This window comes from Pleurodeles waltl, chromosome 4_1 (assembly GCF_031143425.1).
Source record: "Pleurodeles waltl isolate 20211129_DDA chromosome 4_1, aPleWal1.hap1.20221129, whole genome shotgun sequence".
NCBI lineage: Eukaryota > Metazoa > Chordata > Amphibia > Caudata > Salamandridae > Pleurodeles > Pleurodeles waltl.
In genome coordinates this window covers 280605967-280627592 of record NC_090442.1, presented here as the reverse complement: position 1 = coordinate 280627592, position 21626 = coordinate 280605967, and the positions used below count along the sequence as shown (strand labels likewise).

The 21626-nt window shown below is 50.1% G+C and overlaps 1 protein-coding gene across 2 annotated transcripts in view; it reads right to left on the bottom strand.

The window, feature by feature from the left end:
- The window catches only part of MYRFL (myelin regulatory factor like), a 689165-nt gene that overhangs the window by 152570 nt on the left and 514969 nt on the right, over positions 1-21626 (bottom strand). For both annotated transcript variants that reach the window (XR_011202270.1, XM_069228327.1), the window contains exon 15: positions 19635-19698. Coding sequence is in view for 1 of the 2 variants with exons in the window: in XM_069228327.1 (XP_069084428.1) it covers positions 19635-19698 (64 nt within the window). In the remaining variant the exon portion in view is untranslated. The remainder of the gene's footprint in view (positions 1-19634; positions 19699-21626) is intronic.

The following is a 21626-nucleotide window of genomic DNA, read 5'->3' as shown; positions in this document are numbered from 1 at the left end:
CTGACAGTTGTTACCCGGGTTTTCAGGCTCTAAGGGACATAGGGCAATCCCAATATTTTTGAAGGTCATCCTGAAAAGTATATCCTTTCTGTAAAGACTAAGAGGCCTAATCACAAAGGCATACTTGAATACTTAAAGTAGTACTTTTATAGTGCTCTTTTTCATACTCCTACATGCTATGTGAATTAGGCCTAAAGGAAAGTGCCCTTGTTGGCATGATCACCCCCATTGTTTTGGACTAATACTTCTGTGTGAAAAAACACTGAGCACTGTGACACTGCTAATCAGGCCCCAATGCATGTGCACTGATCTCTAAAATGTGGTGACATTCTCCAAATCCTAACTGGCATATTTAACTTTCCTCAAAGGGCATAGGATATGGTGCAGAAATACAATCTAAAATAATTAACATGGCTTCAGGGTTACCAGTGTAGCTTGACTGATGCAGTTTGAATCTGTAGTCCAACTCGTCAAAATAACCTTTTTTGCCAGGGAAAACCTCCCTCTTAGATGATAATATGTCATCCCTATCCAGCTCTTGTAGCCTACAAGGTAGGCTGTATAGTATTTAAAAGTGGGACTTATAGGAATTTAATGTTACCATGTTACCATGTCCCTACAGTGATAAGGCCTCAAAAGCTATTTTCACTATGGAAGGCTCTGACTGTACTGTAAGGGGAACTAAAGTAAAGATTAAAATATGAATTCTGCTATCTTGGATTTGGGACCATCTAGAACATTAGTTCAGTCATTATTTTTAATCTGTAATATTTATTAAAACCATAACACAATGATGAAGCTGGATTGTTTGTAAATATTTAGAAAAAATGCCTTTTAGAAAGTTACCTTTTCCTTGCCAGAAGCTCCTGGTGGCTCATTTGCATAACATCTCCAGCAGCTCCCCAGCCAGTGCCTGACCTTAGGTATGAAAACTGCTCTCAGAGCAGGAAGAATAGTCTGGGTTTGCGGAGGTGTTTTCTTCCCCTGCAGGAAAACCAGTTAGGGTGGACCCAGGAACATCATTATTTTCATTAGGAACTACTGTAAAAGTGGGAAGGGTTGCCCCTGGCATCATTTAACCTCATATGTCAGCGAGGAGCCAAGAGTGCTGGTGCAAAACATAAATGTAGCACTCTCCTCAGAACACTCTCCGGACATAAGGAAGAACAGAAGAAGGACTGCACCTGCTGTTGGAGACTTATGAGGCGATCTGAACCACTGGACCTGCTCCCACTTGTACTCAAGACAAAGTGGACTCTAAGGATCAGTTGGCTAACCCTGTGTGGCTATAGGGATACAACAAGCTGCATGAGGGCTTTTCTGATGTGCTCAGATGACCAGTAATAACTGGACCTGGAATGGACCTTGCTGGTGGCTTCTGTTAGAGTAAGGTCCTGAGACCCATGGCTGTATCTAACTGGACTTCTCCTAACAACTCTAAAAAGTTGACACTTATAAAACTTTGTGGACTTCCAGACCTCTGGAGGAACAGGGCCAAACACCCGAGCCAATCCTTCCAAGGTGCAACTTCACTGGGCTGAAGAAACAGGTGTCAACTTGCTTTGAGTTTCTCCGCATCAGCAAATCTGTTTCAGCATCCCCTCAGTAAGAAGGTATTCTGTCTCATGAAACTCTTCATCGGATACGACCTGCAACATTGTCCCACTAGAGAATTTTGAGCTCCAAAAAAAATACTAAGGGCCTGATTTAGATTTTGGCAGATGTGACAGATATCCCGTCTGCCTTATAACAAGTACATTATATACTATGGTACTTGTAATAAAGCAGATGAGATATCTATCACATTTGTGAAGGAATATCCAAACTGGGAAACTCTAAATCAGACCTTCAGTCGGAAAGCAGAAATCTTGCCCAGCAGAAGGCACCAAAAGTCTCTGGCCAAAGTGAGGCCTTCTCTAAGCATGATATTTCAATTTTCCCACTCTGAACTTTTCCTGCCAAAACCAATAACTTTAGATGGACCTCGTCAAACGGCTATCTTACTTCAATAAGTCCTCCTCAGGTACAGCCTGCAACCTTGCCCCAATGGAGGATAGCAACTTCCATTTCATAGACTAGATCCCAAAGTAAAATCTCTATCCAGAACAAACTTGGCTAGTGCATCTGACCTATGTTTCATCACGGTTGGCCTGACCATAGGCCATCATTCATTCTTAGTGCTTTTTGGCGCTAGTTTTCCTTAAATATTCTAAAATGCATCTCTCTGGTTCACTTCATTGGATTTTTGTCATTTTTAGTGTCATTTTGTTTAGCAAATGTTTCTCAATTTTCTAATTTGGAGTAGGAGTTTTATTCTGCTGTGTTTTCTACTTTTTAACTGTTTTTGTACTTCTAAATGCATAACACATTTTCTTTAAGTTAACCCTGTCTGCTCTGTGACATAGCTAACAGAGGCTGAGCTTAGGTTTAAATTACTGAAACCTTTGGACCTAACAGTTTAATGACTTTGGCGGTCATTACAACATTGGCGGTAAAAGCCGCTTACCACCGTGCAGAAGACTGCCAACACACCGCCGCGGCTGCGGAATTCCGCCACAGCTATTATGACCCACATCTCGGAATCCGGCAAAATTCAGACACCCACAGAAGTCTGCCACACCAAAGGTCAGTGATAAACTGGCGAAAACAAAACCGACACCGTCACACCAACAGAAATACGCCCACACTATCACGACACACGAATCCACATGGCGGTCTTTCAACCGTGGTATTCCATTGGCGGTACACACCGCGACGCTCAAAATACACACACTCTTACAAAACACAGCCACATTGGACAATTCGAAACACACACACCTGATACACATATACACACCACTCCACACACCCAATACAATATAAAACACACACCCACATCACCCACAAACCCCTACTATCAAAAATTGAGAACGTAGCACCGAGAGAGACACCACCAGCAAGTACAACAGCATCCACAGGCACACAACACCATCACCCACACAACTTCCACGCACCTCACACAACACACCACTTATCACCACACACACCACCCCACACATCACCTACACCACCCCATGGCACGACAAAGACAGCCCAGGTTCTCGGAGGAGGAGCTCAGGGTCATGGTGGAGGAAATCGTCCGGGTAGAGCCACAGCTATTTGGATCACAGGTGCAGCACACCTCAGTTGCAAGGAAGATGAAGCTATGGCGAAGAATAGTGGACAGGGTCAATGCAGTGGGACAAAACCCAAGAAATCGGGAGGACATCAGGAAAAGGTGGAACGACCTACGGGGGAAGGTGCGTTCCGTGGTCTCAAGACACCACCTGGCGGTTCAGCGGACTGGCGGCGGACCCCCACCTCCTCACCCACAACTAACAACATGGGAGAAGCAGGTCTTGGCGATTCTGCATCCTGAGGGCCTCGCAGGAGTTGGTGGAGGAATGGACTCTGGTAAGTCAAATCTTAACTATTACATCCCCCACCCTACCTGCATGCTATCACATACCCCCACCCTCGCCCTCACCCCTATCACTCCAACTCCTCAAAAATGTACCAATATCACAAACCACACATCCCAACACCAAGCCCTGCATGCAACAACAAAGGATGGACACCCATCACTAAAGCATGCCCACTGCACATACCCATACACCCCCCTAAACCATCATCACACAAGCTCCCACACAGGAATGCCAGCACTGGGGTACATGGTCACCCACCCATTGCACACCATGCCACACACAGATGCAATAATCATGCCTTTCCACCCCTGGAGGACCCCTACCCAACGTCACCAGGCAGGAGGGTCCAGACATGTCCACTCTACCCACAGAAGAGGCCCACAGTGATGACAGCACCTCTGTCCAACTGGATCTAGATGACCAGCCCAGACCATCGGGGGCCTCGGGACAGTCGGTTACCCTCACACAGGCACAGGCCACCACAGACCTTCCCCTCTCTGGAAACACCAGCACAGCACCCACCCAGCGGGCACATACCTCTGTCCCCAGGACACGTCAATCAGCTGTGTGTCCACCACTACAGGGAACCCAGGATAACCCACCACCCCAACAACAGGGATCTGGGGGCAGTGGCAGTGGCAGTGGGCACACGTTCCAGGTGACGGAGGCCCAGGAACACAGGGGAACTGGGAGGGCTGCTGTACGACAGGGGGCGGACATGCCAAGGGAACCCATTCTCCACGAGGCCCTCTCCTCCATCATGGGAGCATACCACCACTCCCAGGAGACGATGGCAACGGTACTGGCCAAGTTTCAGGAGACCCAGTGCATGCAGGAACAGTATATGGGCTTCAGGGAGGAACGCAGAACCATCAGCTCCACCCTGGGCACCATCGTAGGGGTGCTGAAGGAAGTACTTAACACCAGGAGGGACACTGTGGCACTCCAAGGGGCCCCTGACACTAGCATGGACGATGAACTGCCCACCACCTCCGCTGGTGCTAGTGGACAGGACGCCCCACCACAGGACCACCACACCAGCACCCCTCCCCCTGCAGAGGAAGAACCACCCCGCAAACGGTCCCTGAGATCCAGGAACAAGACAGAGCACGATGCCAAGACCGCCGCCAAGAAATGAGACCACCCTGATTGTCATCCCACTGTCCCACTTTGTCACCCTGTCCATAATTAAACTGCCCTAGCTCCACTTCCTATGACCATATGGGCAATGCACCTGTGAGACTAATAGACTGGACTCTGCCATGGACACTACTCCGCCATCACCCCTCACCATTTAACTTCCCCCTCCAATATTTTGCATTTAAATAAACACACCTAAAGCACAAAATGTTCTTGAAATAGTAATGTCAACATACCTATGTCACACAGCTCTAGTCCATGAGGAATCTAAGCAGATGACACACGTTGGGACCCACATCTGTGAAATCGTAAGGGAAAGTGACAACTCAGTGACCATACACTGGGTGAAAACGACAGACTGTAGAGAGGTAGTAGTGTTATAGTACATGTAGTAGGCAGGAATGTATTCTCACCTGTGTTTCACTGGAAATATTGCTGGATCACTGAGTCCCTGTTCTGCATGTCTTCTTCCTCTGCTTCATCCTCATCACTGTCCACAGGCTCCACAGCTGCCACAATACCGCCATCTGGACCATCCTCCTGCAGAAAAGGCACCTGTCGTCGCAAAGCCAAGTTGTGAAGCGTACAGCAGGCCACGATGATCTGGCACACCTTCTTTGGTGAGTAGAATAGGGATCCACCTGTCATATGCAGGCACCTGAACCTGGCCTTCAGGAGGCCGAAGGTCCGCTCGATCACCCTCCTAGTTCGCCCATGGGCCTCATTGTAGCGTTCCTCTGCCCTGGTCCTGGGATTCCTCACTCGGGTCAGTAGCCATGCCAGGTTGGGGTACCCAGAGTCACCTGCAAATGGCGAGGGACAACTGTTAGACACACACTAACCTGTAGGGATAACCCCAGACAACCATTCCCACTGTCTTGCTTCCAGGGGCTCACCTAATAGCCACACACGGTGCCTCTGGAGTTGACCCATCACATAAGGGATGCTGCTATTCTGCAGGATGTAGGCGTCATGCACTGAGCCAGGGAACATGGAATTCACAGGGGAGATGTACTGGTCTGCCAAACATACCATCTGTACATTCATCGAATGATAACTCTTCAGGTTTCTGTACACCTGTTCACTCCTGTTGGGGGGGGGGCAAAGCCACATGGGTCCCATCAATGGCACCTATGATGTTGGGGATATGTCCAAGGGCATAGAAGTCACCTTTCACTGTAGGTAAATCCTCCACCTGAGGGGAAACGATGTAGCTCCGCATGTGTTTCAGCAGGGCAGACAACACTCTGGACAATACGTTGGAAAACATAGGTTGGGACATCCCTGATGCCATGGCCACAGTTGTTTGAAAAGACCCACTTGCAAGGAAACGGAGCACTGATAGCACCTGCACTTGAGGGGGGATTCCTGTGGGATGACAGATTGCTGACATCAGGTCTGGCTCCAATTGGGTACACAGTTCCTGGATTGTGGCACGGTCAAACCTGTATGTGATTATCAAATGTCTTTCCTCCATTGTCGACAGGTCCACCAGCGGTTGGTACACCAGAGGATTCCGCCATCTCCTCACATGTCCCAGCGGACGGTGCCTATGAAGGACAACAGCGACCACAGAGTCAAACAACTCGGAGGTACGTACCCACAGTTTACCCAGAACACCAATCATACACAATAGGTGGCCTGTATGTGTGTTGAGACTAGGCCTAGGTATGTGTGACGCAGTTGGAAATTAGGCCATGTGGGCCCCTGAAATGGCGGCTGTCTGACCTCTAAAGTGGGACAATGGGATGTGAGGTAACTGCGCTGGCGTTGTACACCATAGTGGTAGGCGCTCGGAGACCGTGGCGCAATGCTGCATTGGTTAACATTGGACCCTATGGGTCCCAGGAGGCAATGATGATGTACGCCGGTGGTGATGGTACGCACCGCCGCGGACGTGACTGCCGCGGACGTGACCGCCATTTTCTATCTGTTCAATCACTCGATACCTGATCTTCGACAGGAGAGGACCTACACTGCAAGTGCTGCTGTGACCTCGGTCTGGAAGAGACAATGGCTCGTGCGTCTGGGGAAAGGGCCCCTGCCTTCACATCGGAGGAGTTGTGGAAACTCGTGGATGGGGTCCTCCCCTAGTACACTCTACTCTACGGTCCTCCAGACAAACAGGTAAGTACACTGGGAGCATGCTGTATGGGCAATGCCTCTGTGGAGTGGTGCGGATGAAAGACAGGGGTGGGGAGAATGATGCGTGCATGAAACAACGGAGAGTACATGTGCCACATGGCAAGGGTAGGGATGGGGGCCACTCACTTTTACGGTGCAGTTGGTAATGACTTCTCTTCTTCCCCTGTACATTTCATGTAGGTCAGCGCCCACCAGAAGAAAGATATTTGGCGTGCCATCGCCAAGGATGTCCGGACCCTGGGGGTCTACCACAGACAGAGCACCCACTGCCGGATAAGATGGGAGGACATTCGCCGCTGGAGCAAGAAGACAGCGGAGGCTCAGCTGGGAATGGCCTCCCAACGTGGGAGGGGTGCCCGTCAAACCATGACCCCCTGATGTTCAGGATCCTGGCGGAGGCCTGCCCGGAGTTGGATGGGCGCTTGAGGGCATCACAGCAGACAAAAGGGGATGAGTACACTCTCATTCAGCTGACTTTGCGCGCAGTGGAGTTGTCTGGGTGGGGGAGGAGGGCTGTGGGTTTCCCTAGGCCAGGGCGAGTTCCGTAGGCTAGGCCCCTCCGTAAGGCATGGCCCTGTGGCCCCCCACCCCACTTCTGTAGAGTGCCAAGTACAGCTATTCATGCCCCTGTGTCATCTATGTGTGCAGATGTCGTCCATAGCCTTGTAGGCCATTTCCCAGGAATTGCACTGTAGAGCCCAAGGGCAGGGGGCTTCTGTGTCTGTCTTGTCCGCCAACGGTAGCGGTAATCCATGCACTCAACATGGCTTTATTCTGTTTCCCTCTCCCCCTTTTTGTGGTTTCCCTGTTCTTGTGTGTATAAGCATCATCAGGCGGAGGAGCAGTGGCACCGGAGCACGAGGGAGCTGCATCCCACCTGGCCATGGAGGGCCACACTATGGACTCAGAATTCACCAGTGGGACGGAGGGCGAGGGGAGCTCCACGGTGGGGACAGGAGCTGACACCAGCGACACGGACTCGTCCTCTGATGGGAGCTCCCTTGTGGTGGCGGCAACATCTGTGCCCCCTGCATCTACAGGTACAGCCGCCACCCCCCCCTACCAGCACCGCCCTCCCAGCACCCCTTCAGCCTTTGCCCTGGGCCCGCTCACCCAGGAGGGTGGGCATCACCTTCGCCCCAGGCACCTCAGGCCCTGCCCCAGTCACCCCTGCTGCCCTCAGTGAGGAGGCCATTGACCTCCTCAGGTCACTCACTGTTGGGCAGTCTACCATTTTGAATACCATCCAGGGTGTAGAAAGGCAGTTGCAACAAACAAATGCATTCCTGGAGGGCATTCATTCTGGTCAGGCGGCCCTTCACCGAGCCTTTCAAACTCTGGCCTCAGCACTGATGGCAACCATTGTCCCTGTTTCTAGCCTCCCCCCTCCAACTTCCTCCACCCAGACCCAATCCCCTGTACCTCTGCCTATCCAAAGCACACCATTAGACCAGCCTGCACACACACCACCACACAAGGGAAGCTCAGGCAAACATAAGCACCACACATCCCACAGGCACTCACGCAAGCATCACACACATGCAGACACACCAACATCCACTGCCTCCACTGTGTCCCCCTCCTTGTCGTCTCCCTCCTCCCTCCCAGTCTCGTCTACACACACACCTGCATGCACTACCTCTACAGCCACTGCGTCCATCACCAGCACACCCCGCTCACGTGCAGTCACCACCCCCACTACCATTCACACGTCCCCTGTGTCCTCTCCCAGTGTGTCTGTGACGCCCCCTCCCAAGATACACAAACGCAGGCACACACCCACCCAACAGCCATCCACCTCACAACAGCCTCCAGCGCATGCACCTGCACCCAACGTACACCTCCTACTACCACGCCCTCTTCCTCCACTCCCAAACCCCCTCCAGCTACCAGTCCCAGTGTGCCCAAAAAACTTTTCCTGTCCAGCCTTGACCTTTCTCCCACACCTCCCCCACCCCGTCCATCTCATAGGTCCCGAACTAGCACCTCAGCCACAACATCTCCAGGATCAGTGGTGCCTGTAGTCACAGGTATGTGGAGTGCACCGCCCACCAGGACAGCTAGTGTGGCACGGAGCCACAGCACAGCCAATCCCCCCCTGTGAAACATCAGAAGTTGGCCAGTGCCCGGCGGGAAAGGTGGAAAATTCCAGCCACCCAAGCCGCTCCCAGGGGTCCCGGTGGGAGTGTGGACTCAGCTGTGACACCTCCCAAGGTGGGGAAGGGCCACAAGAAACCCGGTAAGTCTGGGAAGAGCAGCACAGCGGAGAAGACCGCCATCATCCCCGCTGCACAGGAGGCCACCGCCAGCCCAGCTGCCCAGGAGGGCCCCACCAGCCCCATCCCCGCGGCCCAGGAGGCCACCGCCAGCCCCATCCCAGCTGCCCAGGAGGCCACCGCCAGCCCCATCCCAAGTGCCCAGGAGGGCCCCGCCAGCCCCATCCCAACTGCCCAGGAGGGCCCCGCCAGCCCCATCCCAGCCGCCCAGGAGGGCCCCGCCAGCCCCATCCCAGCTGCCCAGGAGGGCCCCGCCAGCCCCAGCCCAGCTGCCCAGGAGGGCCCCGCCATCCCCATCCCAGCTGCCCAGGAGGGCCCCGCCAGCCCCAGCCCAGCTGCCCAGGAGGGCCCCGCCAGCCCCAGCCCAGCTGCCCAAGAGGGCCCCGCCAGCCCCAGCCCAGCTGGGCCATGAAGGACCGCCAGCACAAGACCCGCTGGGCCATGAAGGACCGCCAATTCAAGCACCGCTGGGCCATGAAGGACCGCCAACTCAAGCACCGCTGAACAGGGCAAGCACCGCTGAACAGGGCACCACCAAATCAAGCAACGCTGAACAGGGCAAGCACCGCTGAACAGGGCACCGCCAAATCAAGCACCGCTGAACAGGGCACCGCCAACTCAAGCACCGCTGAACAGGGCACCGCCAAATCAAGCACCGCTGAACAGGGCACCGCCAACTCAAGCACCACTGAACAGGGCAAGCACCGCTGAACAGGGCAACGCCAACTCAAGCACCGCTGAACAGGGCACCGCCAACTCAAGCACCGCTAGCCCATGAGCGGCAGGGGCACTGACGCAATTGGGACCGTCATGGGGTGAGTGATGCACTCTGGGCACCAGTCCCCCTCCAGAACCAGTGGAGACATGCATCCACTACCTCTGTCCTTCACAGGATGAAGCACTCTGGGCACCAGTCCCCCTCCAGAACCAGTGGAGTCATGCATCCACTACCTCTGTCCTTCACAGGATGAAGCACTCTGGGCACCAGTCCCCCTCCAGAACCAGTGGAGACATGCACCCACTACCTCTGTCCTTCACAGGATCAAGCACTCTGGGCACCAGTCCCCCTCCAGAACCAGTGAAGACATGCATCCACTACCTCAGTCCTTCACAGGATGAAGCACTCTGGGCACCAGTCCCCCTCCAGAACCAGTGGAGACTGTCATCCACTACCTCTGTCCTTAACAGGATGAAGCACTCTGGGCACCAGTCCCCCTCCAGAACCAGTGGAGAGATCCATCCACTACCTCTGTCCTTCACAGGATGAAGCACTCTGGGCACCAGTCCCCCTCCAGAACCAGTGAATACATGCATCCACTACCTCTGTCCTTCACAGGATGAAGCACTCTGGGCACCAGTCCCCCTCCAGAACCAGTGGAGACTGTTATCCACTTGAGAGACTGTGGCTTTGCACTCCCCAGGATATGGCAGTGGGCAAACCACCCATTGGAGAGACTTGAGAGACTGTGGCTTTGCACTCCCCAGGATGCAGCAGTGGGCAAACCACCCACCGGAAACACTTGAGAGACTGTGGCTTTGCACTCCCCAGGATGCAGCAGTGGGCAAACCACCCACTGGAGAGACTGGAGAGACTGTGGCTTTGCACTCCTCAGGATAATGCAGTGGGCAAACCACCCACTGTAGAGACTTGAGAGACTGTGGCTTTGCACTCCCCAGGATAATGCAGTGGGCAAACCACCCACTGGAGAGACTTGAGAGACTGTGGCTTTGCACTCCCCAGGATAATGCAGTGGGCAAACCACCCAATGTAGAGACTTGAGAGACTGTGGCTTTGCACTCCCCAGGATTGAAAAGTGGGCATTGAGCCCCCTTGTGAATCTGGCGTGAATCTGGCGGCACTTCCCCCTGAGGTGCCTGTTGTATTTCTATCTGATGCCCCTGCAGTGTTCTCTCTGTTTTGATCTGGTATCGAGTGTGGGCCTCGCCCATGCATTTTGGGCCCAGTGGTCCACGGACTATAAATGGTGCAATACCTGGACTACTATTCTTGGTGTATATTTTGTTAGTAGTGTATATATGTATATTTATGCGTACTGCATTTTAATCGATTACAATGGTTACACTCATTTCCTTTTGTGTTAGCATTTTTCCCGGGGGATGGGGGGTGTAACTATAATGTATAGATATGTATTAGTGTGTGTGCTGTAGTGGGTGAGGGCGGGGGTGTTGTGTGTGTGTGTCCCTGTTTTTTGCCTCCCCCCTCCCCTGTGTCGTAGGTGCAGTACTCACTGTGGTCTTCGCCCCCGGCGTTCGTGCTCCTGGTACAGGAGCAGGAAGACTATCCCAGGTAGGATTTGGAGTTCCGGTCCATGCCGTCCTCGTGGATTTTGTAGAGGTGAGCGTTTTTCCTTCGAAATTCCTGTTTCCACCGTGTTTTTATCCGCGGTAAATCCGCCCCGGAAAAGCTGGCGGATTGGCCTTTCATAATAGTGTGGGCGGTACTTAGTCTCCCGCCTGTCTGTTGGCGGTGACCGCCGCGGTGTTTGTTTATACCGCTGTGGCAGTCGGAGTGTTAAAGTGGCTGTCTTTGTTGGCGGTTTCCGCCACGGTCGTAATTACAAATTGTTTTCCGCCGGCCTGTTGGCGGTCTTACCGCTGCTTTAACACCATCCGCCAGGGTTGTAATGACCACCTTTATTATTTGTGGTGGACTTCTATCCGCCTCAAATAAAAAATCACTGTATTACAAGGCCCAACCTATTTAAAATGGGAGTATAATAGGAATTTTCAAGGAATATTCATGTAACATTTGCACAAATAAAAAGGACAGTGAAATCTTTGTAATTTTACTAATAGGGAATTGGAAATTTCGGGCTGATCCACAAAGGCATGCAAGAGTATTACAGGTGTACCTCTGTAGAATTACTTTCTAGTTTCATAAACTCTTTTGTGAATCAGCCACTATCAGCTTGATGGAACTGGAAATAGCATAATTCCTTACAATACCATTAAACAGTAGTTGCCTGATTACCATTACCAAAGGTAAGGTGCATTGCTACAGTCCAGAAATATCTAATCAAGTTCGACCTCTACAGGAAAGAGCCAAGATTTTCTGGACAGTTTCCAGCATATCACTCATATCATTTCTTTTCATGCGTATGGATAAGCTTAGCATTGAAAGGTATTTAAAATTCCTTGTGATTCTAAAGTTCTTAACACGTTATTAAATATTGTACAGACAAAACTTAAACATGCCGCAAACCGACTCAGAAAGATTGTGTCAAGTCTTTTGGATCCAGATGTTCTTGACAAAGATACTACAGATTACGTTGATACATAGTGACTGAACAAAGCTGCATCCTACTGATGAGGCCAAAACGAGTCTGGGGTTTCCTGTATTCTTGTTCATGAGGCACCTGGCCTAGCACTTTGGGCAGGGCTGTTCGTACTGGGTGGTTCTCTCATCTGAAGTAGTATGATGGGCAAATAATGATGGGCACAGATGGCACCCCTAGGAATTATCAGTGGCTCAGATTATTTCAAGCACTGCACCCTTCACTTTTTGTTTTCTTTAGTGCCACACTTTAGAGTGATAGTATGCCCAGCTGTGTATCTCCTACTCACTCTGCCACTGGAACCAAGTTCCACCCTAATGACGTGGCCCAAATAGGCTAAAACCAATCCAGTGTTGCTTGTGTTCAGGTGCAGTGGGAACCTGGCCTGGTAACTTGGCCTGGACTGTTCCCAACGGAGTAAGACCAATTCTGATTTCAATATGGCTGGTTCCTGTCTAAGTGGGGGCTGGAGGGCAAAAAACTACAGACTGCAATTTTGCCCGAGTAGTTACCAGTCACTGAGACTAATTCAAGCATTTCGCTCTTCATTTTTTTCATTTTTCAGTGGGACGGGTAAGCCCAGACATGGCACCTGTGCTCACTTTGCCACTGGAACCCAGCAGCACTCTACTGAAAGGCCTAAGTTGGCCAAAACCAGTCTGGGTTTGCTTGTGTTCTTGTTCAGAGGGACCATAGCCTGGCAGTTCAGGCTGTACTACGGCTGAATTGGTTATGTCTGAATATTGTCTGATGTGGCATGGTTGGCAAAAACAATGACTAATTAACAGTGGCTGAGTTTAATTCAAGAAATGAATCCATCACTGTTTTGTATTCCTCACTGGTGTACGATTACAGCACCCCACTTAAACTCAAAATTGAAATTAAACAGCAGTAAAAGTTCCCCCTGGCATCGGGAGTAGGGTTCTAATGAGATGATGCACTGGAATGTTTATGCACACATAAACACATTTGAGAGTTTGCAGGTATCCATAATCTGGAGTGTGGTAGACTGAACTGGGATGGGGTGTGGAGGAATGGTTTGGGGTAGAGTGCTGTGGATTACAGTAGAGTGGGGTGGATCGGAGTGGGGTGGAGTGGATTGAAATGGGGTGGGTGGATTGGGCTGGGTTGGGGTGGACTGGAGAGGGTGGATCGGATTGGAGTGGGGTATATTAGGGAAGGGTGGGTTAGACCTGGGTGAATTGGGGTGGAGTGGGTTGTATTTGTGTGAGGTGAATTGGATTGGCATGGGGTGAATTGGATTGGGTGGGATGCACTGGAGTGGGGTCGACTGAATTTGGATGGGGTGCACTGTATTGGGGTGGACCGTATTGGGGTAGATCAGATTGAGTGGGGTGGATTTGATTGGATGGGGTAGATTAGGGTGAGGTGGATTGGACTGAGTGTGGTGGACTGGAGCGGGTGGGGTGAATTGGAGTGGGCTGTTGTGGATTAGAGTGCAGTGAGGTGGATTGGAGTGGGGTGCATTGGGGTGGATTGGCCTAGGGCGGGATGAATTGGATTGGGGTAGGGTGGACTAAATTGGAGTGGGGTGGACTAAATTGGAGTGGGTGGATCTTATTGGTGTAGGATAGATTAAGGTGGTTTGGAGAAGAATGAAATGGACTAGAGTGGGTGGATTAATGTGAACTGGAATGGACTGGAGTGGGATGGGGCGGGCGGATTAAAGTGGATAGCACTGGAGTGGGAAGGATTGGGGTGGTGCGGGTGGATTGGATTGGAGTGAGGTGGATTGGGTAGCAGTGGACTTGACTGGAGTGGGTGGATTGGGTTGGATTGAATTGGAGTGAGGTGGATTGGACTGGAGTGAGGCGGGTTGGACTGGAGTAGGGTGGGTTGGATTGGAGTGGGTGGGATGGACTGGAGTGGGACAGGATTGATTGGAGTGGGGTGGAATGGTTTGGAGTGGGGTGGATTGGACTGGAGTGTGGTGGAGTGGACTGGAGTGTGGTGGATCGGACTGAATTTGGATTGGATTGGGATGAGGTGTATTGGATCGGAATGGGGTAGATTGGACTGGGCTGGATTTGGGTGGATTGAATTGGTGTGGGGTGGACTGGATTTTAGTGGGGTGGATTGTGGTGGATTGGAATGGGGTGAATTGGGATGCATTGGTGTTGATTGTATGGGGTTAGCTGGACTGGATTGTAGAGAGGTGAATTGGAGTGGGACAGAATAATTTGGATTGGAGTGGGTTGTTTGGGATTGGAGTAGGGCAGGGTGGAGTGGGGCAGGTTGTTTTGGATTAAAGTGGGGCAGATTGGAGTGGTGCAGATTGAATTAGATTGGAGTGGGGCAGATTGTTTTGGATTGGAGTGGGGCAGATTGTTGAGTGGGGTAGACTGGAGTGGGGCAGATTCTTTTGGAATGGAGTGGGGCAGATTGGAGTGGGGTGGATTGTAGTGGGACATATTGTGTTGGACTGAAGTGGGGTAGACTAGAGTAGGGCAGATTGTTTTGGATTGGAGTGGGACAAACTGGAGTGGGGCAGACTATTAGGGTGGACTGGATTTGATTGGTATGGTATGGACTGGCTGGGAGTGGGGTGGACTGGATTGGTTGGGGTAGACAAAGGTGGTTTGGAGAAGAATGGATTGGACTCTAGTGGGTGGATTAATCTGAAATGGATTGGATTGGAGTTGGATGGGTGGGGTAGATTAAAGTGGATCGCACTGGAGTGGGATGGATTTGGATGGTGCAGGTGGATTGGATTGGAGTGAGGTGGATTGGGTAGCAGTGGACTTGATTGGAGTGGGTGGATTGGGTTGGATTGGATTGGATTGGAATGGAGTGGGTTGGACTAGAGTAGGGTGGGATGGATTGGAGTGGGTAGGATGGATTGGAGTGGAGTGATATTGATTGGAGTGGGGTGGGATGGGTTGGAGTGGGGTGGATTGGACTGAGTGGGGTGGATTGGACATGATTGGGAAGAGGGGTATTGGAGTGGGGTAGATTGGACTGGGCAGGATTAGGGTGGGTTGGATTGGTGTGGGGTGGATTGAACTGGTGTGGGTCATACTAGACTTTAGTTGGGTGGGTCGTGGTGGATTGGAATGGCGTGACTTGGGACGCACTGGAGTGGATTGCATGGGAAGAGCTGGACTGGATTGTAGTGAGGCGAATTCAGAGTGGGACAGATTATTTCGGATTGGAGTGGGTTGTTTGGGATTGGGGTGGGACAAGGTGAAGTGGGGCAGGTTGGGATGGGGCAGGTTCTGTTTGAATTGAAATGGGGCAGATTGATATGGACTGGAGTGAGACTGATTGTTTTGGATTGGAGTGGGGGCAGATTTATTTAGGTTGGAGTAGGGCAGATTGGAGCGGGGTGGATTGGAGAGGGATATATTGTTTTGGAGTGAACTGGGGCAGATTTTCTTGGATTGGAGTGGGGCAGATTGGAGTAGGGTGGACTGGATTTGATTGGGAAGGGATGGATTAGATGGGAGTGGGGTGGACTGGATTGGTGTAGGATAGGCTTGATAGATTGGATTGGAGTGAGGTAGACTGAACTGGGTTGGGGTGTGGTGGATTGGGTTGGGGTAGAGTAGGGTGGATTACAGTAGAGTGGGGTGGATTGGAGTGTGGTGGGGTGGACTGAACTGGGATGGGTGGGGTGAATTGGGCTGGCGTGGACTGTAGTAGGGTGGACTGGAAAGGAGTAGTTTGGATTGGCGTAGGGTGGATTGGATTGGAGTGGGGTATATTACGGAAGGGTGGGTTAGACCTGGGTGAGTTGGGGTGGGGTGGGTTCGATTGGTGTGAGGTGAATCGGACTGGCATGGGGTGAATTTAATTGGGGTGGGATGCACTGGAGTGGGGTCCACTGAATTTGGGAGGGGTGGACTGTATTGGGGTATATCAGATTGAGTGGGGTGGATTTGATTGGATGGGGTGGATGAGGGTGGGGTGGATTGGACTGAGTGGGTGAATTGGAGGGGGCTGTGGTGGATTAGAGTGCAGTGAGGTGGACTGGAGTGGGGTGCATTGGGGTGGATTGGCATAGAGTGGGATGAATTGGATTGGGGTAGGGTGGACTAAATTGGAGTGGGGTGGACTAAATTGGAGTGGGGTGGATCTTATTGGTGTAGGGTAGATTAAGGTGGTTTGGTGAAGAATGGATTGGACTACAGTGGGTGGATTAATGTGAACCGGATTAGACTGGAGTGGTATGGGGCGGGCGGATTAAAGTGGACAGCACTGGAGTGGGAAGGATTGGAGTGGTGCGGGTGGACTGGACTGGAGTGAGGTGAATTGGGTAGCAGTGGACTTGATCGGACTGAATTTGGATTGGATTGGGATGAGGTGTATTGGATAGGAGTGGGGTAGATTGGACTGGGCTGGATTTGGGTGGAATGAATTGGTATGGGGTGGACTGGATTTTAATTGGGTGGATTGTGGTGATTGGAATGGGGTGAATTGGGATGCATTGGGGTGGATTGCATGGGGTGAGCTAGACTAGATTGTAGTGAGGTGAATTAGAGTGGGACAGAATATTTTGGATTGGAGTGGGTTGTTTGGGATTGGAGTAGGGAAGGGTAGAGTGGGGCAGGTTGTTTTGGATTAAAGTGGGGCAGATTGGAGTGGGGCAGATTGAATTAGATTGGAGTGGGGCAGATTGTTTTGGATTGGAGTGGGGCAGATTGTTGAGTGGGGTAGAGTGGAGTGGGGCAGATTCTTTTGGAATGGAGTGGGGCAGATTGGAGTGGGGCATATTGTTTTGGACTGAAGTGGGGTAGACTAGAGTGGGGCAGATTGTTTTGGATTGGGACAGATTGGAGTGGGGCAGACTATTAGGGTGGACTGGATTTGATTGGTATGGGATGGACTGGCTGGGAGTGGGGTGGGCTGGATTGGTTGGGGGTAGATAAAGGTGGTTTGGAGAAGAATGGATTGGACTCTAGTGGGTGGATTAATTTGAAATGGATTGGACTGGAGTTGGATGGGTGGGGTAGATTAAAGTGGATTGCACTGGAGTGGGATGGATTTGGATGGTGCAGGTGGATTGGATTGGAGTGAGGTGGATTGGGTAACAGTGGACTGGATTGGAGTGGTTGGATTGTGTTGGATTGGATTGGGCTGGAGTAGGGTGGGATGGATTGGAGTGGGTAGGATGGAATGGAGTGGAGTGATATTGATTGGAGTGAGGTGGGGTGGGATGGGATGGGTTGGAGTGGGGTGGTTTGGACTGAGTGGGGTGGATTGGACATGATTGGGATGAGGTGTATTGGAGTGGGGTAGATTGGACTGGGCTCGATAAGGGTGGGTTGGATTGGTGTTGGGTGGGGTGGATTGAATTGGTGTGTGGTGTACTGGACTTTAGTGGGGTGGGTCGTGGTGGATAGAATGGGGTGATTTGGGATGCACTGGAGTGGATTGCATGGGATGAGCTGGACTGGCTTGTAGTTAGGCGAATTCAGAGTGGGACAGATTATTTTGGATTGGAGTGGGTTGTTGGGGATTGGAGTGGGGCAAGGTGAAGTGGGGCAGGTTGGGGTGGGGCAGGTTCTGTTTAGATTAAAATGGGGCAGATTGATATGGACTGGAGTGGGACAGATTGTTTTGGATTCGAGTGGGGCAGATTTCTTTAGTTTGGAATAGGGCAGATTGGAGCAGGTGTATTTGAGAGGGACATATTGTTTTGGAGTGAATTGGGGCAGATTTTCTTGGATTGGAGTGGGGCAGATTGGAGTAGGGTGGACTGGATTTGATTGGGATGGGATGGATTAGATGGGGGTGGGGTGAACTGGATTGGTGTGTGGTGGATTGGATTGGTGTGGGGTGGATTGGATGGGAGTGAGAGGACTGGATTGGACTGGAGTGGGGGTATTGTTTTGGATTGGAATGCGGCCAACTAAAGTGGAGAAGATTGGACAGGGGCAGATTGTTTTGGATTGGAGTGGGGCGGACTGGAGTGCAACAGATTGTTTTGGACTAAAGTGGGGCAGATTGGAGTGAGGCAGATTATTTTGGATTACAGTGGGCAGATTGGAGTGATGTAGACTGTTTTGGATTGGAGTGGGGCAGATTGTTTTAGATTGGGGCAGATTAGAGTGGGGTGAATGGGAGTGGAGCATATTGTTTTGGATTAGAGTGGGGCATACTGTTTTGGATTAGGGTGGGGCAGATTGTTTTGGATTAGAGTGGGGTAGATTGTTTTGGAGTGGTGTAGATTGTTTTGAATTAGAGTGGGGCGAACTGGAGTGGAGTGAACAGAAGTGGGGCATACTAGATTGGAGTGGGTTGGGAGGACTGTAGTGGGGTGGACTGGTGTGGGGTGCAGTGGGACAGACTGGTGTAGGGTGAGGTGGGGAGGATTGGGGCATACTGCACAATTATTTGTAAAAGCATAATTTCAGAAATTCCACATAATATAGAAAAAATTTCGCTTTGCAGTATGTAGAACAAGATAATTGTCATCTTTTGAGACCAGTGCCCAATAAGCAAAAGGAAAGATTGAGTGCAAAGTGAGAAAAGACAACTTGGCAAAATAAAAGAAAGTTAGCTAAAAAAAATAAAACTTTGCTATTTTGTTTGTCCTGCTGTGCACGTTTTTTCCAGTCACAAGCCTTCTGTTTGCAGGGCACTAGAAGTTAAAAAGAACAAAATAGTACCTCAATCACTTTGGGAGCAGCAGACTGGCACAGATTAAGTTGAATCAATCAGTGTATGGTTCCTGCTCCGCATGGAGGAACGGAAATGATGTTTGGAATGAAGCGACAAATTACGAGGCTGTAAAGCAGAGTGTCATGCAATTCAACAATTGGTAAGTGACAGGCAGGCTCCAAGCCCTTCACTGTACACAACAGATTCTTGCAAGTGAGATGCATGTGGTAGTGCATGCACTCGCAAGCTCGACCCTAAAAATGGCCCCACACCTTGGAAGAAAACCTCCAGTTTGTTAAGGTATTTTGTTTTTATGTTCCAAAACTGAATTACCATTGTTTTACTTTTAAAACAAAAAAGGTGCTGAGCGGCCACATGAACCAAAGAAACGTCTCAGAAAACTTCAAATGCCTTAAGAGAAGTGGTAGCAGCTCATAAGAAGGCATAAATATGTCTGCAAGTCACAAAGAGAACTCTAGTCTAAATCAAAAAGCCTAGGCAGCAGTGATTATTAGCCCTGCTGCCCTGGCAGACGGCGGGCTGCTAACCAAAGGAAGAATCAGGTAGGCTAGCATGGTTCAATGCTGAACTGATAGTCAGTCAATTTGCACTGAGGTGTACATACTCATTGTTTAAAACAATGCTGGGATTGAAGAAAAATGAGCCACAGAACAGAGAATTGTTTATTATGCCTTTCATGTTCCACAAACCTTTTTCCTTTTCACTGGAACTCTGTATCCTTGCTGTGGAGCTCTTCCAACTGCATTACATCTTCTGTAGGGAAAAATATAATAAATCACATGGTAGGCACACAGTGCATTGGCCTGCAGCACTTGTTTAGACTCTTATATTTATTATGCATTTAGTGATAGTCTATTCATAGTGTTAAAAGTATATTATACCGAACAAGGATACTATACTGAGCAATATCGCTTAGGCGATAGCATCACCTAGATAATGGAACAAGGTCCAAATACAAAGGAAAATGTTGGGAAAATAATTTGAAGCTTTTTAGCAAAATATATGGGATCCAACTAAACAATGGTCAATTTTCCGCAAAGGTTACATACTATGAAGTATGCAAAAGGCAGATCCAGGAGAAACTCCAGTAAACTTAGGAGATGAGAACAAGTGGCAAAAGGGATGATGGAAGGAAGTGACAATTAAGAAGAAAGGGTCAGATGTACACCACATTTTACAGGTCAAATGCGTTTTGGCACGTACCAAAGACAAAATGCGAATCAGAAACTTGTTACCAACTTACATTTTGCGATTAGGTATTAGGAAGGGCGTATAAAGGAAATCCCTTCTTAATAGCAAGTTGCACTGGTATGTTTGAATGTTTTGCGACCGGGAATACTTTACCGACTCCTTGTAGAAGGCCGTAACCCATTTGCAAATGGGAAGAAAAACGTAATGCGTTTAATAAAAACTGCTTTATTGAAAAAGCATTCACAGACATGATGGTCTGCTGACCCCAGCAGGCCACATCACTGTGAGTGCCGGCCATTCCCAGTGGGTCACAAATTGTAACCTGCCTCATGAATATTAATGAGGCAGGTCCCTTGCGACCCATTTGGGATTCACAGTGTCTGAGACAGTGTTGTACATCAGGACTCACATTTTTCGAGTCAAACAAAAATGCAAATTGTGAGTCACAAACACGGAGGGTTGTACATCTGGACTAAAGTGTCTTAATTCTCATTTAAAAGCAAAGCAGGTAAGGAGCTGAGAGTGTGGATAGCCGGTGAAATAGAGTCCCATACTTTGGGTGCACAACCAGAGAAAGACTGATTCATGGTACATTTTTTATTGAAGATGCATTTCAAGTATGTCAGTAATGGATGAATGGTGAGTGCAGGAAATTAGCCTTTTCTGCAGTCACCCCAGATGTTTCACCTTCTGCTGGACCCTATATTTTTGCTGGCTTTTAATCTGTTGTAATCTATCTGTGAGCTTTTAACTACACCCACTGTACGTCCATCACTAACACCCGTTCATGGGCTTGCCTTTCAAAAAGCCTTTGTTATCATTGGTAAATGCTTTATGTTTGTCCCTCCTTGGGGCAGTTTTTTTACCGCCTTAGCCATCGACCCTGTTACATGGATAATTGCACATTTGCCGATATTTTTGACTGTGAGCAAACTTCTTTTTCCTTTTATGTGTCTCCCTAGTGCTCACGCTCATGGCAGCCGAGGTGCTTTGAATTGACTTGCTTATGTCAACTGTTTTACTTTTCATTTTCAATTTATGTGGCGAAAAAAGTCCAGGTAGGAATTTACAATGCTAATTGCTCTAACTCGAGAAAACGCGAGACCTTTTGCATTGCAAATGTTTTTACTCTCTCTCTTTAAAACCTGCATGCATGCATGTGCCTCCTCACTCCTTCCATGCTCTTTATCTGATCCTCGTGCCTCTCTCATTCAAGCTCTCCTCCCGGCCTCGCTCCTCCTTGGCCCCAACGACCACCCCCAGTGCTTCTCCCTCCTCCCAGGACCTATTTAATGGTGGTTGCAGTGCGGACCAGCAATAAAGCAAGTGCACAGGCCCAGCCAACCCTGGACTTATCTGCAACCAGTCCCCTGACCAATCAAGGTCTTTGCAGATCTGGCTCCATTGCTAAGATTCTCTTCCTGTCACTCGCTCTCTCACTCACTCTCCCACTTCTTCTCTGTCTTTCTCTCTTTAAACTTTTTATGCCA